General features: G+C 64.0%; 2 protein-coding genes across 2 annotated transcripts in view; both read right to left on the bottom strand.

The window, feature by feature from the left end:
• HSPB1 (heat shock protein family B (small) member 1) overlaps positions 1-11149 on the bottom strand; it is a 163976-nt gene that overhangs the window by 50973 nt on the left and 101854 nt on the right. The gene's annotated exons all lie outside the window — the stretch shown is intronic.
• LOC137671802 (ras GTPase-activating protein 4-like) lies at positions 114-10831 on the bottom strand. Its single transcript, XM_068415570.1, has 20 exons — positions 10758-10831; positions 6988-7044; positions 6440-6553; positions 6052-6113; positions 5811-5934; positions 5420-5501; positions 4825-4956; positions 4660-4751; positions 4281-4404; positions 4020-4173; positions 3618-3682; positions 2283-2395; positions 2027-2213; positions 1632-1769; positions 1181-1501; positions 946-1083; positions 726-861; positions 519-639; positions 379-437; positions 114-235 (listed from the first exon to the last, which is right to left on the bottom strand). Exons 1-20 carry the CDS (start codon positions 10820-10822, stop codon positions 114-116), a joined length of 2406 nt encoding a protein of 801 aa, XP_068271671.1. The 5' UTR covers positions 10823-10831.

The raw sequence follows: 11149 nt of genomic DNA, 5'->3' as shown, positions 1-11149 counted from the left end.
TCACCAGAGAAGGACAGGACAGGGCTGCAGGGTACAAAGTGTTTTTATTGCCAGCGCCGTGGTCCCCGAGGCATGGGGACCCGGATCCCTGAGGCAGGGGGACACTGGGCTCCTCATGTCTGCAGCTGCAGCAGGGCAGGGGCCGGGGGGGCAGGGGGCTGCGCCAGGCGGTGGCAGCTCTCCAGGTCGCCCAGCACCCTGAAGAGCCGGCTCAGCCCCTCGGGCAGGGGGGCACCTGCGGGGCAGGGGGGGGAAGCAGCAGTGAGACCACCCACCCCTAAAGGGGGGAACCCCACAACCACCACAGCCCCCCCCCGATCCCCAGGGACACGTCCCAACCAGCACATCCCCAAAATCCCCCCCACACCCCAAACCCACCTTCAGCCCGGGGTCCATTCTGGGCGTCCTCCGGCTCCAGCAGCTCCCAGTACTTTTCCCTGGGGAGAGATGGAGGAGAGGGAGAGGCCCTTGGCAGGAGGTGGGGGTGCAGGGGGGTCCCCCCCGGGGCAGGGGCTCACCTGAGGGTCCCTCGGAGGCCCTGGAGATGGTGGAAGAGGCGCTGGGCCTCCGCTGCAGGGTCCAGTGGGTCACTCCAGTCCTGCAGGGTGACGCCATGGCGGGTCCGGTCACAGCCCAGCCCTGCGGGACAGCAGGTTCACGATGGCAGGGATGGGGGGGACACCCACCAGCACCCCCGCGGGGGTCCCGGGTGCTCTCCCCGGTACCTGTCCTCTCTCTCTGGTGGCAGCAGCTCCACTTGTCCCCACGGAAGACGCCGGGGTGGTAGGCGGGGAGCATGCCAGGGTTGTTGCTGCACGCCTTGCGCAGGGCCGACAGCCACTGGTTCAGCTCGTTGACGCACTGCGGGAGGGTGGCGAGGGGGCTGTGGCACCCCTCGGGGGGGGTCTCTGCGTGCGTGTCCCCACCCCGCCGTCCCTGCCCCACCTTGCACTGGAGGTAGGCTGTCTCCTGCCGCCCGCCCGCGCCCATGTAGACCACCTGCATGACGTGGGCGCTGCCGAAGCTCTTCTCCTCCACCTTCTCAGCAGCCAGGATGTCGGCCAGGGCGATGGCGCCGCTACGCTGACGGGGGGGACAGGACACGGGGGGGGACAGGACACGGGGGGTCAGTGCCACCCACCCTCCCACCACCCTCACCGCCCCCCCGGCACCCCCGTACCTCGGCGCCGGGGCTCTTGCCGAAGCTGAGGGCCTCCCCGGTGAGGCAGAAGTGGAGCTTCTTGGCAGCGGCAGCGAGCAGCGGCCCCTTGCCCGGTGTCTTGTGGACGAAGAGCGGCCCCTCCTTCACGACCGCGGCGAGGGGGCCATGCGGCCGTCCCTCACCTTCCTCCTCCTCCTCCTCTTCCTCCGTCCCCACGAGACGGGCGATGAAGTCCTTCATCTGGGCGATGCCCTGCTGCAGGGCGGGCAGCAGCGGAGCCAGCCAGGCCTCCTTGGCGCGCCCGGCCGCCGGCTCCATGTTACCCACCATCTGGACAGCCTGGAGACCCCCGGACACGGCGGTGTCACCAGCAGCAGACCCAGCCCTCCCCGGTGGGAAGCAGCCAGGCACCCCAAAAACCCCACCTGGGTGACACCACCACCCCCCCTGCTGTCCCCCCCGGTCCCACCTTGGCCAGGAGCAGCAGCGTGCGGCTGGTGCGCGCGTCAGCGTGTGTCTCCCTCAGGTGGAAGAGCTTGGGGGTCATGATGGCCGGCGAGAAGAAGCGGAGGCAGAGGAAGCTGGTGACGGCCACGAACTTGGCGTGCTGCAGCAGAGGCGGGGGGAGACGTGTGAGGGTCTGTCCCAATGCGGGACATCCCTGGGCACCGCATACACCGATGCACCAGGAACGGGGGGGCTGGCTTCCAGCACCAGCGTTGGTGCTTGGGGGCAGCACGGCCCCGCTGCCCCCATACCCATGAGGGGACCCCAGCAACCGAAGCTGGGAACTGCACCCAGTGCACCCTGTCCCCTGGGGACATCCCCATAGGACACCCAGTCCACCCCCTGCCGCAGCCCAACCTGGTGCTGGGGGAAGCGCTCCCCGACGCGCTGGAAGAGCTGCCGGAAAGCGGCGCGGATGACAGGAGGACACGCCGGGGCTGACTTGACGATGGCGTCCAGCAGCTCGCCCAGGTAGGACTGGAGGTGCTGGCGGCCCTGCTCGATCACCTCACCCTCCGTCTGCACCCGGTGCAGCCCCGAGCACCTGCGGGCACCCACACCGTCAGCCCCACGGCCAGGGTGCCCCTGCCCCACTGCCCCACACGCCCCTTACCCGACATCTTTGATCTCCACCTTGCCGGGGTCCAGCTCCACGTGCTTCTTCTCCTCGAACACACGTGTGATGGTGGGTCCCAGGACGGCGTGCAGGTACGGCATCCCCGTCACCTGCCGAGGGACCGCGCAGGGGACACTGATGGGGGGTACGGCCACAGGTTTGGCACCTGACACCCCCAGACTCCCCAATAAGGGTCACCCAGGGGACAGAGTCCAGTTGGAGGTCTGTGTCTAGCGGAGTTCCGCAAGGGTCGGTTCTGGGACCAGTTCTATTCAATATATTCATTAATGACTTGGATGAGGGATTAGAGTGCACTGTCAGCAAGTTCGCTGATGACACCAAACTGGGAGGAGTGGCTGATGTGCCGGAAGGCTGCGCAGCCATTCAGAGGGACCTGGACAGGCTGGAGAGTTGGGCGGGGAGAAATTTAATGAAATATAACAAGGGCAAGTGTAGAGTCCTGCATCTGGGCAAGAACAACCCCATGTACCAGTACAAGTTGGGGACAGAGCTGTTGGAGAGCAGCGTAGGGGAAAGGGACCTGGGGGTCCTAGTGGACAACAGGATGACCATGAGCCAGCAGTGTGCCCTTGTGGCCAAGAAGGCCAATGGCATCCTGGGGTGTATTAGAAGGGGTGTGATCAGCAGGTCGAGAGAGGTTCTCCTCCCCCTCTACTCTGCCCTGGTGAGGCCGCATCTGGAGTATTGTGTCCAGTTCTGGGCCCCTCAGTTCAAGAAGGACAGGGAACTGCTAGAGAGAGTCCAGCGCAGAGCCACGAAGATGATTAAGGGAGTGGAACATCTCCCTTATGAGGAGAGGCTGAGGGAGCTGGGTCTCTTTAGCTTAGAGAAGAGGAGACTGAGGGGTGACCTCATTAATGTTTATAAATATGTAAAGGGCAAGTGTCAAGAGGATGGAGCCAGGCTCTTCTCAGTGACATCCCTTGACAGGACAAGGGGCAATGGGTGCAAGCTGGAGCACAGGAGGTTCCACTTAAATTTGAGGAAAAACTTCTTTACGGTGAGGGTGACTGAACACTGGCACAGGCTGCCCAGAGAGGTTGTGGAGTCTCCTTCTCTGGAGACATTCAAAACCCGCCTGGACGCGTTCCTGTGTGATATGGTCTAGGCAATCCTGCCCCGGCAGGGGGATTGGACTAGATGATCTTTCGAGGTCCCTTCCAATCCCTGACATTCTGTGATTCTGTGATTCTGTGATTTTCTCCAACCTCCCAGCCCCAGGGGAAGACACAGCCCTCCCAGTGCTCCCCCCAGACACCGGCCCCAGAGCCAGGGTGACCTGGCAAGAGCAGGTTTTGGGCAATGTGGCACCTTGAGGAAGGACTCCATCGACTTCGAGGCCAGGGAGTTGCTCCGGAACAAAGTGTTGGGCTCACCTACAAAACAGGAGAGGGCCTGTGGCCTGGGGGATGGCCACAGGTCACCCACTAGGCAGCTGCAATCACAGGGGCCATCTACAGGGACCGTGCCCTCCACCCCCGGACATTTCCATGGGAGTTATGGGGATTTCCTAACCCCAAACCACCTCCTCCTCGACCAGCCTCAGCCCGTGAGTTGCTCAGGATGAACTCAACAGGTTCCCACACAGACCTCAGTGTGATGGCTGAACCTCAACCATCACCACCAAAAAAATCACCGTGCAAAGTCCCAGAGGTTTTACAGCCCCAGGAGATGGTCAGAAGCCTCTGGCTCTGCTCCCCGCTCCAGCCTTACAGGGCTTGGCCAGCTCCAGCTCGAAGAGCAGGTCCAGGAACTCCTTGACCAGCCCTTGGCCCACGAAGAGTTTGACCAAGTTGACGGCGACCTCCTGCCGGCACTCGGCCGTGGTGGTTTCATCCAGGAGGGTGACCACGTGCACTTGGCCATCCTGGTGGGGAGAGGCACCACGACGTGATGGCCCGAGGGAGAGACGTGCCCCAGCAGGGAGCTGGAGGAAGGTGGGTGCCCCAGCAGGGCTTCGCATGGACCCCTCACCTGGCGCCCCAACTTCACCTCCTGGCACAGGAGCTGGACCAGGGGCTGGTAGCAGTGGGAGGGCAGCACTGTCTCGTCCCGCAGCCTCACCTGCAGCTGCAGCGAGCCCAGGCTGCCTCGGCGCCTGCAGGAGCACAGGGTGGGTGGATGGAGGGATGGAGAAGTCCTTCACCAAGCAGGAGGTGGCCCGACAGCCCAGGAAAGCCTGGGCAGGCAGGTGGGGCTGCCCTGCACTTGGCCCCCTGTCCCAGACAAGGGCAGTTCCAGGAGCTGCCCCTCCAAAGGGATGATGCTTCCCAGGAATAACCCCCTCCCCAACACCCCTGCAGGCACCGGGACCACCCCTGGCGCACCCAAACACCCCCACGCTGACACTCACTCGTCCTCCCTTGCCTTGGACGTGTCTGGCTGCAGCCTGAACCAGCCCTCCTCCTGCCCGGCCGCCTCCAGCCCCTGGACGCTGAACACCACCTGGGGGGGCAGGCAGGAGGGTGGGCAGCCGGGCAGGGCCCCCCGGCAGCGGTGACGGGGTTTGGGGGCTCACCTTGCCCAGGAAGTCATTCCTGCCGACGAGGTCCCAGTCCCACACCTCCACGCACAGCTTCTCCTCGGCGGGCTCGGCCAGCTCGAACTCGAAGCTCTCATTCCAGCGGGGGTAGCAGGATTTCTTGACCACCTGCAAAGGCAACGGCTTCATCCCCCCTCACCAGGTGGATCCCTGGAGACACCAAGGTGGGGATGCCAGGGGACAGGGATGGCTCCTGGCCGAGGTCTGGGCTTCCCAGTGGGATGATGATCTTAAAGGTCCTTTCCAACCAACATGATTCTTTGATTCTGTGATTTCACCTGCACCGCTGGCAGATTGGGGCATAGCCTCAAGCTTCACCAGGGGAGGGTCAGGTTGGACATTAGGAAGCATTTCTTCTCAGCAAGGGTCATTAGACATTGGAAGGGGCTGCCCAGGGAGGTGGTGGAGTCACCATCTCTGGAGGGGTTTAAGCAAAGACTGGACATGGCACTTAGTGCCCTGGTCTAGTTGACATGGTGGTGTCAGGGCAATGGTTGGACTCGATGATCCCAGAGGGCTCTTCCAGCCTCATTGATTCTGTGATTCGGTGACAAGCCGCAGTTGTACTCACGGTGCTCTCCTGCACCTTCCCGTTGTAGCGCAAGCGGACGAAGGGGTCGGAGGCGCCGTTCCGGTCCTTCCTGGCCAAATCCCTGCCGAGAAGAGGGGGAATTTGCCAGTATCCTTCCAAAATACCTACAGGCACCCACGACACGCTCTCCCCTCCTCAGCTCCCCAGCATCTCGAGATGCACGCCCTAAAGACCAGCAGACAAGGTGGACCCTGCCCCAGGACCCCCCATCAGCTGCTGGGTGGTGGGGAGGGTGCTCTGCACCCAAGGGAGGATAACTGAGAAGAGACTCTGATACAGTGGGGAAACTGAGTCACGGAGCAGCCAGGAGTCACCGTACGTGTCCCCGCTGCACACGCAGCCCCCTGCCACCCCCGTGTCCCCTCCTCACCTGGCCTCCAGCACGGTGCAGCGCAGCAGCCGCCGGCTGCCCAGGACCTCCACCCGCAGGTGGATCTCCCCTTGCACCTCCTCGTCGGGGTCCACCTCGCTGAGGCTCATCCAGCCGCTGTAGCCTGCGGAAAAAGGGGGCACCCTCATGGGGGGGGTCATTGGGGTGCGCTTGGGACCAGCTCATCGCAGGGGTGGGCGATGGGTCCCCACTGGGACCCTCCAGCCACCCATCCCCCTACCCTTGGGGTGCTCCGCCAGCACGTCCCGGGTGATGCAGACCTTCCCGATAACGTCATCACGGCTGGAAAACAAAAGCCGGGAGCAGGACGTGGCCCCAGCAGGACAGTCCCTGCCACACGTCTGGGGGGGACAGGGGCCTGGGTGTCCTGGGCTGGGGCCACCGCAGTGCGTCTGTCCCCGTGGAGCACGTCAGCCACCCTTTGCTGCCTGCTGGAAAATAACCTCGGGAAATAACTTCACCCGTTTGTGTCCCCAAGCCCAAGCCAGCACGGCCAGGTGTGGGCTCTCTGATGTCTACAACGGGGCTGAGCACACAGGCAGGCAAAGCCACTGAGCTCCGAGCCCCCACGCCGAGCCCCCCCCACCCCACAGCCGACCCGCCCGTACCTGAGCGCGTCCTCGTCCATGACGTAGATGGAGACGCTGTGGAAGGTGGGCTGGAGGTGCACCTCGTACTCCTCCCCCCAGAACGGGGACAGCGTCTTCCACACCGTGGCAGTCCTGCGGGGCAGACAGCACCGGTGACGGGGGGGACACGGCTCCCTCGCCGGGGCACTCCCCACCTCCCCAGCCCTGTGAGCTTCCCAGCTTTCGGTGATACATGGCCGGGGGCAGCACCCACAGCTTTGAAGCCTCAGCTGGGGCAGGGGATGGGTCCCTGTCCCTGTCCCTGTCCTGTCTTGTGGCTCTGGGCTGGCGAGACATGGGGGGTGGCTTACAGGGTGAGGGGTGGCCATGAGCTGTCAGACATTGCAGCCTGTGTCTGGAGGAGCAGCTCAGCCCAGAGCAGGGAATAATTAATAATAATAATAATTAATAATAATTAATAATAATAATAATAATATTGTGCCTACAGCAGGGTAGATGGAGAAACCTGCCAGGAGCCGGGTGTGCTAGCAGATTTGGGGACCAGCCAGGGACATGGAGCCACTCACCTGATGATGGCCTCATCGTCAACCTTCACGATGCAGTACGGGTCGCTGCTCCCCGTGCTAGAAGGACACGGCACGGCTCTGTCGGTGCCACCAGCCATCGCCCTGGCCCCCCCATCCCAACCCCACGGGGCTCCCATGGTCATGGGTGACCAGAGCCTTCAGCCCTGGCAAACCCCCCCGCAGAGTGGGGACCTTGCCGGTGCCCCTTGTAGGGACACCCCGGGGCTGTGGGGTGCTGGGGCACAGAGGCACCTCCACAAGCCAAAGGCTTCAGCGGGTGCATTTGGCCATGGCTGCAGGCACGTGGCCACCACATCCCTGACTGTGTCCGGCCACCGCATCCCGCTGGCAGCTGACAGTGGCTTCCCTCTTCCGAATAGGAAGGCGAAGGACAAACAAAACCCACCCTTTCCCTGAAACAGCTCCAGGCCCGCGCTGGGAGCGAGCCCACAGCAACCTGCTCCAGCCCCGGGGTGCACCCAGAGCCCTGGCACCTCCATGGGGATGGGGACATCCTCGGGGACACCCCAAGTGACGCAGTGTGTGAAGGGTGAGCAGCACGTGCCTCGGCGGCCAAGGGCTGCTGGCAGCCGCCACAATGCTCTGACCCCGCTTCCTCCCTGGGGACAACCCGAGTCATCGCTCCCCTGTGCCGCTGCCAAAAACAACCACCGTTTTACAGCTTGTTGCCCCCATTCATGAGAAACGGGGTGACTTGGGTGCAGGCAGGGCTGGGGGCTCGGGCTGGAGGCAGAGGAGCTGGCCAAGAGGGGGGGAAGGTTGTGGCTCCCGTGTCGCACACAGAGCAGCCTGCTCTGAGCACGGGTACTCATTAACGTGGTTCATTAGCCAGCCGCGAGTCTCCCGGAGGAGGGGGAGCGCACGGGTGGGGGTCTGGGGACCCCGAGCACGGAGCAATTTCCCCATCGCAAAGGCAGGAAGGTCAGGAGCCAGCTGCTGGAGGGATTAACAGGGTTTGGTGGATTAAAGGGATTTGGGGTGCTCCCTGCCTTGCAAAACACGGCTGGGGGGGGTTTCTCCGGCTGTGCATCCCGGGCACCGCAATGGTGTCCCCACCCCAGGCACCCCAAGTGTCTGGGGCCGCACGCGGTGCCGGCAGCGCGGGCAGGTTGCTAAGAGCAGCTCTAGGCGTTACGGAGCGTGGCGGAGGGAGCGCCATTAAGCAGAGCCTGTCGCCGGCGTTTCCTGCCTTGTGCAAACCGTGCAGCGAGGGACCATCTGCCCACCCGAGCCGTGCCCGGCAACGCGGGGCAAACCTTGTCCCCAGCACGGGGACGCTTCGAGCACACAAGCTGCTCCATGTCCCCCGGGACGCGGAGTGCCACCAAGCCGCCCTCGCAGTACCGGGTCATCGTGTGCCCCGGGGATTAAAGCACAAGGTGGCCAAAACCCGTCCTCCGCGGGCTGTGGAGGTGCCCAAGCTGCTGGGGAGCCTGTGAGCCGCGTCAGCGGGGAATAAACCCCCTCTGCGAAGGCAGGCGGGGAACCAGCACCGCATCTGGATGTTAACCAGAGCCCCAGAGGTGTCGGGGGAAGAGATTTCCAAGGCTCGCAGGCTCTGGGCATCCTGCTGACACCCACGCAGGGCACAGCTCGCTGCGGCCACCCCGGCCCCTCCGCGCCGGCAGGCGAGGCTGGGGGTTCGGTGCAGGGGAAGGAGCTAGGAAAGGGGAAGGTTGGGCTTTGGAAAGAGGAAATGAAGGCTGAAGCTTTAAAGATTGATAGTGCAGTATAAATTGAGGGGGGGAATAACCGTGCGTGCTCCCCGCAGGGAGTGCTGGCAGGGAGGGGGGGGCTGAGCATCGAGCTTTGCAATTAGAAATTCATCCGCTTTGCCCAGCCCTTGGAGGGGGGGAAATAAAATAAAAATTAAAAAAAAAATAAATAAAGCAGAGAGTTTTCCTTGCTTTCCTGCAAAGAAGATGCAGGGGGGGATTTTGCAGCGCTCAGCTGCGAGGCGGCTCGTGCTCCCGGCTCAGGGGGACGGAGGCAGAGCCCACCCAGGGCCGAGCCCGAGCTGCTGCAGCTCTTCCCGGCGGCCGGCGGTGACGTGACAGAGGGTGAAAGCGGGAGCGGGTTTTCTGCCTCTTTATGGGCCGTTTCATGGTGTCGTGGCCGTACGGTGCCAAGTCCTGCCCTGGGCGGGCGCCCGCTTGGAAAGCAAAACCAAACAGCGGCTCTTCTGCAGCGGGAGGAGGTGGGAGACCCCCGGGCACAGCCTGGGCTAAACCCGGGGGAAATCACACCGCTGCTGCCGGGGCAGAGGAGGGGGCTGCGGGCGGCACAGCTGCCTGGAGCAGGGTGGCACTGGGGGGGGTCACAAACCACAGCAACATCAGCCAAACCCTGCTCCTGCGAGTTCCTGCGTTGAATCCTGCAGGAGCTGGGGGGTCCCACAGGGGTTTGGGAGTGCCCCATCTCCCACGGGTGCTCACAAGCAGGGTCTGACCCACAAACATGCCCGGGGCCGGCGCTGACACCCCGCAGATGGATTTCCCCCGGGGACACCGGTGGTGATGCCAAAGGCTGTGCCAGGGCAGAGCGGAGGAACCGGATCCCATAAGCCCCCGTCGCACTCGGGTTTCTCTCCCTGCTGGGGCTCTCCCTGCCCAAAGTCCCGTCCCAAAGCTCTGCTCAAGGCATTATCACACAGCAGCTTTCTGCAACGTGCCCTCCTAAAACCCAGAGCCTCCCCACGCTGTTCGGGCTCCCGGCAGGGAGTTACGCCAAGGGATTTAAAAATCAGGCCCCGACACACGGGATTTAAAAAAAGAAAAACAGAAAAAAAAAAAAAAAAAGTCATGTTTCTTTCCTTGTTTATCTTCTTTTTCCGTGACGGCTGCAGGGATTTTTGCTGGTTTTCCAGCAGCCCTGACCCTGCTCCGCTGTCGAGCGCTCCTCAACAGCCTCCCGCTGCTTCTGCGGCTGGGGGCACCCCGATGCCATCGCCCCGTCCCACCCCAACACTGTCCCCACGTCCCACCCCGTAAGGATCAGAGAGATGAGGATAATGCCGGGCCACACAGGCAGCCCTTGGGGGGCTGCCAAGGAGGCAAAGCCCGAGCCAAGGGGTCACTTCGGAGCCCCTCAGACCGCAGACAGGAGGGCTGGGAACGGTGCGGTGACAGGGGCCAGAGCACCGGGGCTCCTCCTGGCTCCTTTTCGGGGACAGCTGTACCGGGGGTCCTGCTTCATGGCTGAGGTCCCTGCAAAGGACCCAGCTCTAGGGCCAGCTGCAGGTGGGGGAGGTGGTGTGTGCGTGGTGGGGGCAGCCCTGCCCCATGGCAGCACAGGGGGAACCCCATAAAGTGGGGGCACCCCACAGCACTGGGTGCTCCTCAGAGGCAACCTCAAAGCCATCCCAGGGGGTGTCCCCAAACAGAGGGATCATCAAAGCACACCTGAGGGAGCTCCCAAAGCACTGAGAGGTGCTGGGGGCACCCAAAGCCATCCTGGGGGAACTGCCAAAGTGAGAGACACCCCAAAGCCACCCTGGGGAGAACCCCCAGTGCAAGGGCACCCCAAAGCCACCCTGGGAAGAACCCCCAGTGCAAGGGCACTGCCTGGGGGGACTCTAACCCATCCTGGGTGAGCCTCCAAAGCAGGGGGGACACTCCAAAGCCACCCTGTGGGGGTGTCCCCAAAGCACAGGGACCTGCTGGGGGACACCCCACGGCACTCCTGGGGGACGGGGGCTCCCTCCCGGGGATGCCCCCCCAAAGCCCTCCCGGCCCCCCGGGGGCACTCACATGTCCTTGGCGGGCAGGTTCCTGCCCTCCACGATGCGGATGGAGAGCGAGCTCCGCCGGGCCATGGCGGGCAGGCGGCGGAGCCGAGCGGAGCGGAGCGTAACGGGGCCGAGCGGAGTCTCGAACCCGCCGACAGGAGGCCCCGCGCCCATGTGCGGGCCGGCACCGCCAGCCGCCAATCAGCGCGCGAGGCGGGATAAGGGGCGTGGCGGGAAGCCTTTCCCCGGCGGCGATTGGATGTTTCTACCGGCTGCCGGCCAAGGGGCGGAGCCTGGGCCGGGGTGGGCGGGGCCGGGGTCACCCCCCGCTGCCGGGGGTCCCGCTCCACCCCCGAGCAACGGCCGCGGCCCCAGCGCGGTGCAGCCCCGGGGTGCTGAGCCCGGCGCCCCGCC

The sequence above is a fragment of the Nyctibius grandis genome, chromosome 18 (genome assembly GCF_013368605.1).
Source record: "Nyctibius grandis isolate bNycGra1 chromosome 18, bNycGra1.pri, whole genome shotgun sequence".
In the NCBI taxonomy this organism is placed as follows: Eukaryota; Metazoa; Chordata; class Aves; order Nyctibiiformes; family Nyctibiidae; genus Nyctibius; species Nyctibius grandis.
This window is presented reverse-complemented; position numbering and strand designations above follow the sequence as displayed.

Excerpts from the sequence above, each read along its gene's own strand:
- LOC137671802 (XM_068415570.1), bottom strand. The coding sequence starts at position 10,822 with ATGGCCCGGCGGAGCTCGCTCTCCATCCGCATCGTGGAGGGCAGGAAC. Across the intron at positions 4,957-5,419 it reads GGAAGGTGCAGGAGAGCACC|GTGGTCAAGAAATCCTGCTA; the intron begins GTGAGTACAACT and ends TTGCCTTTGCAG. Across the intron at positions 862-945 it reads CAGCCTACCTCCAGTGCAAG|TGCGTCAACGAGCTGAACCA; the intron begins GTGGGGCAGGGA and ends ACCCTCCCGCAG.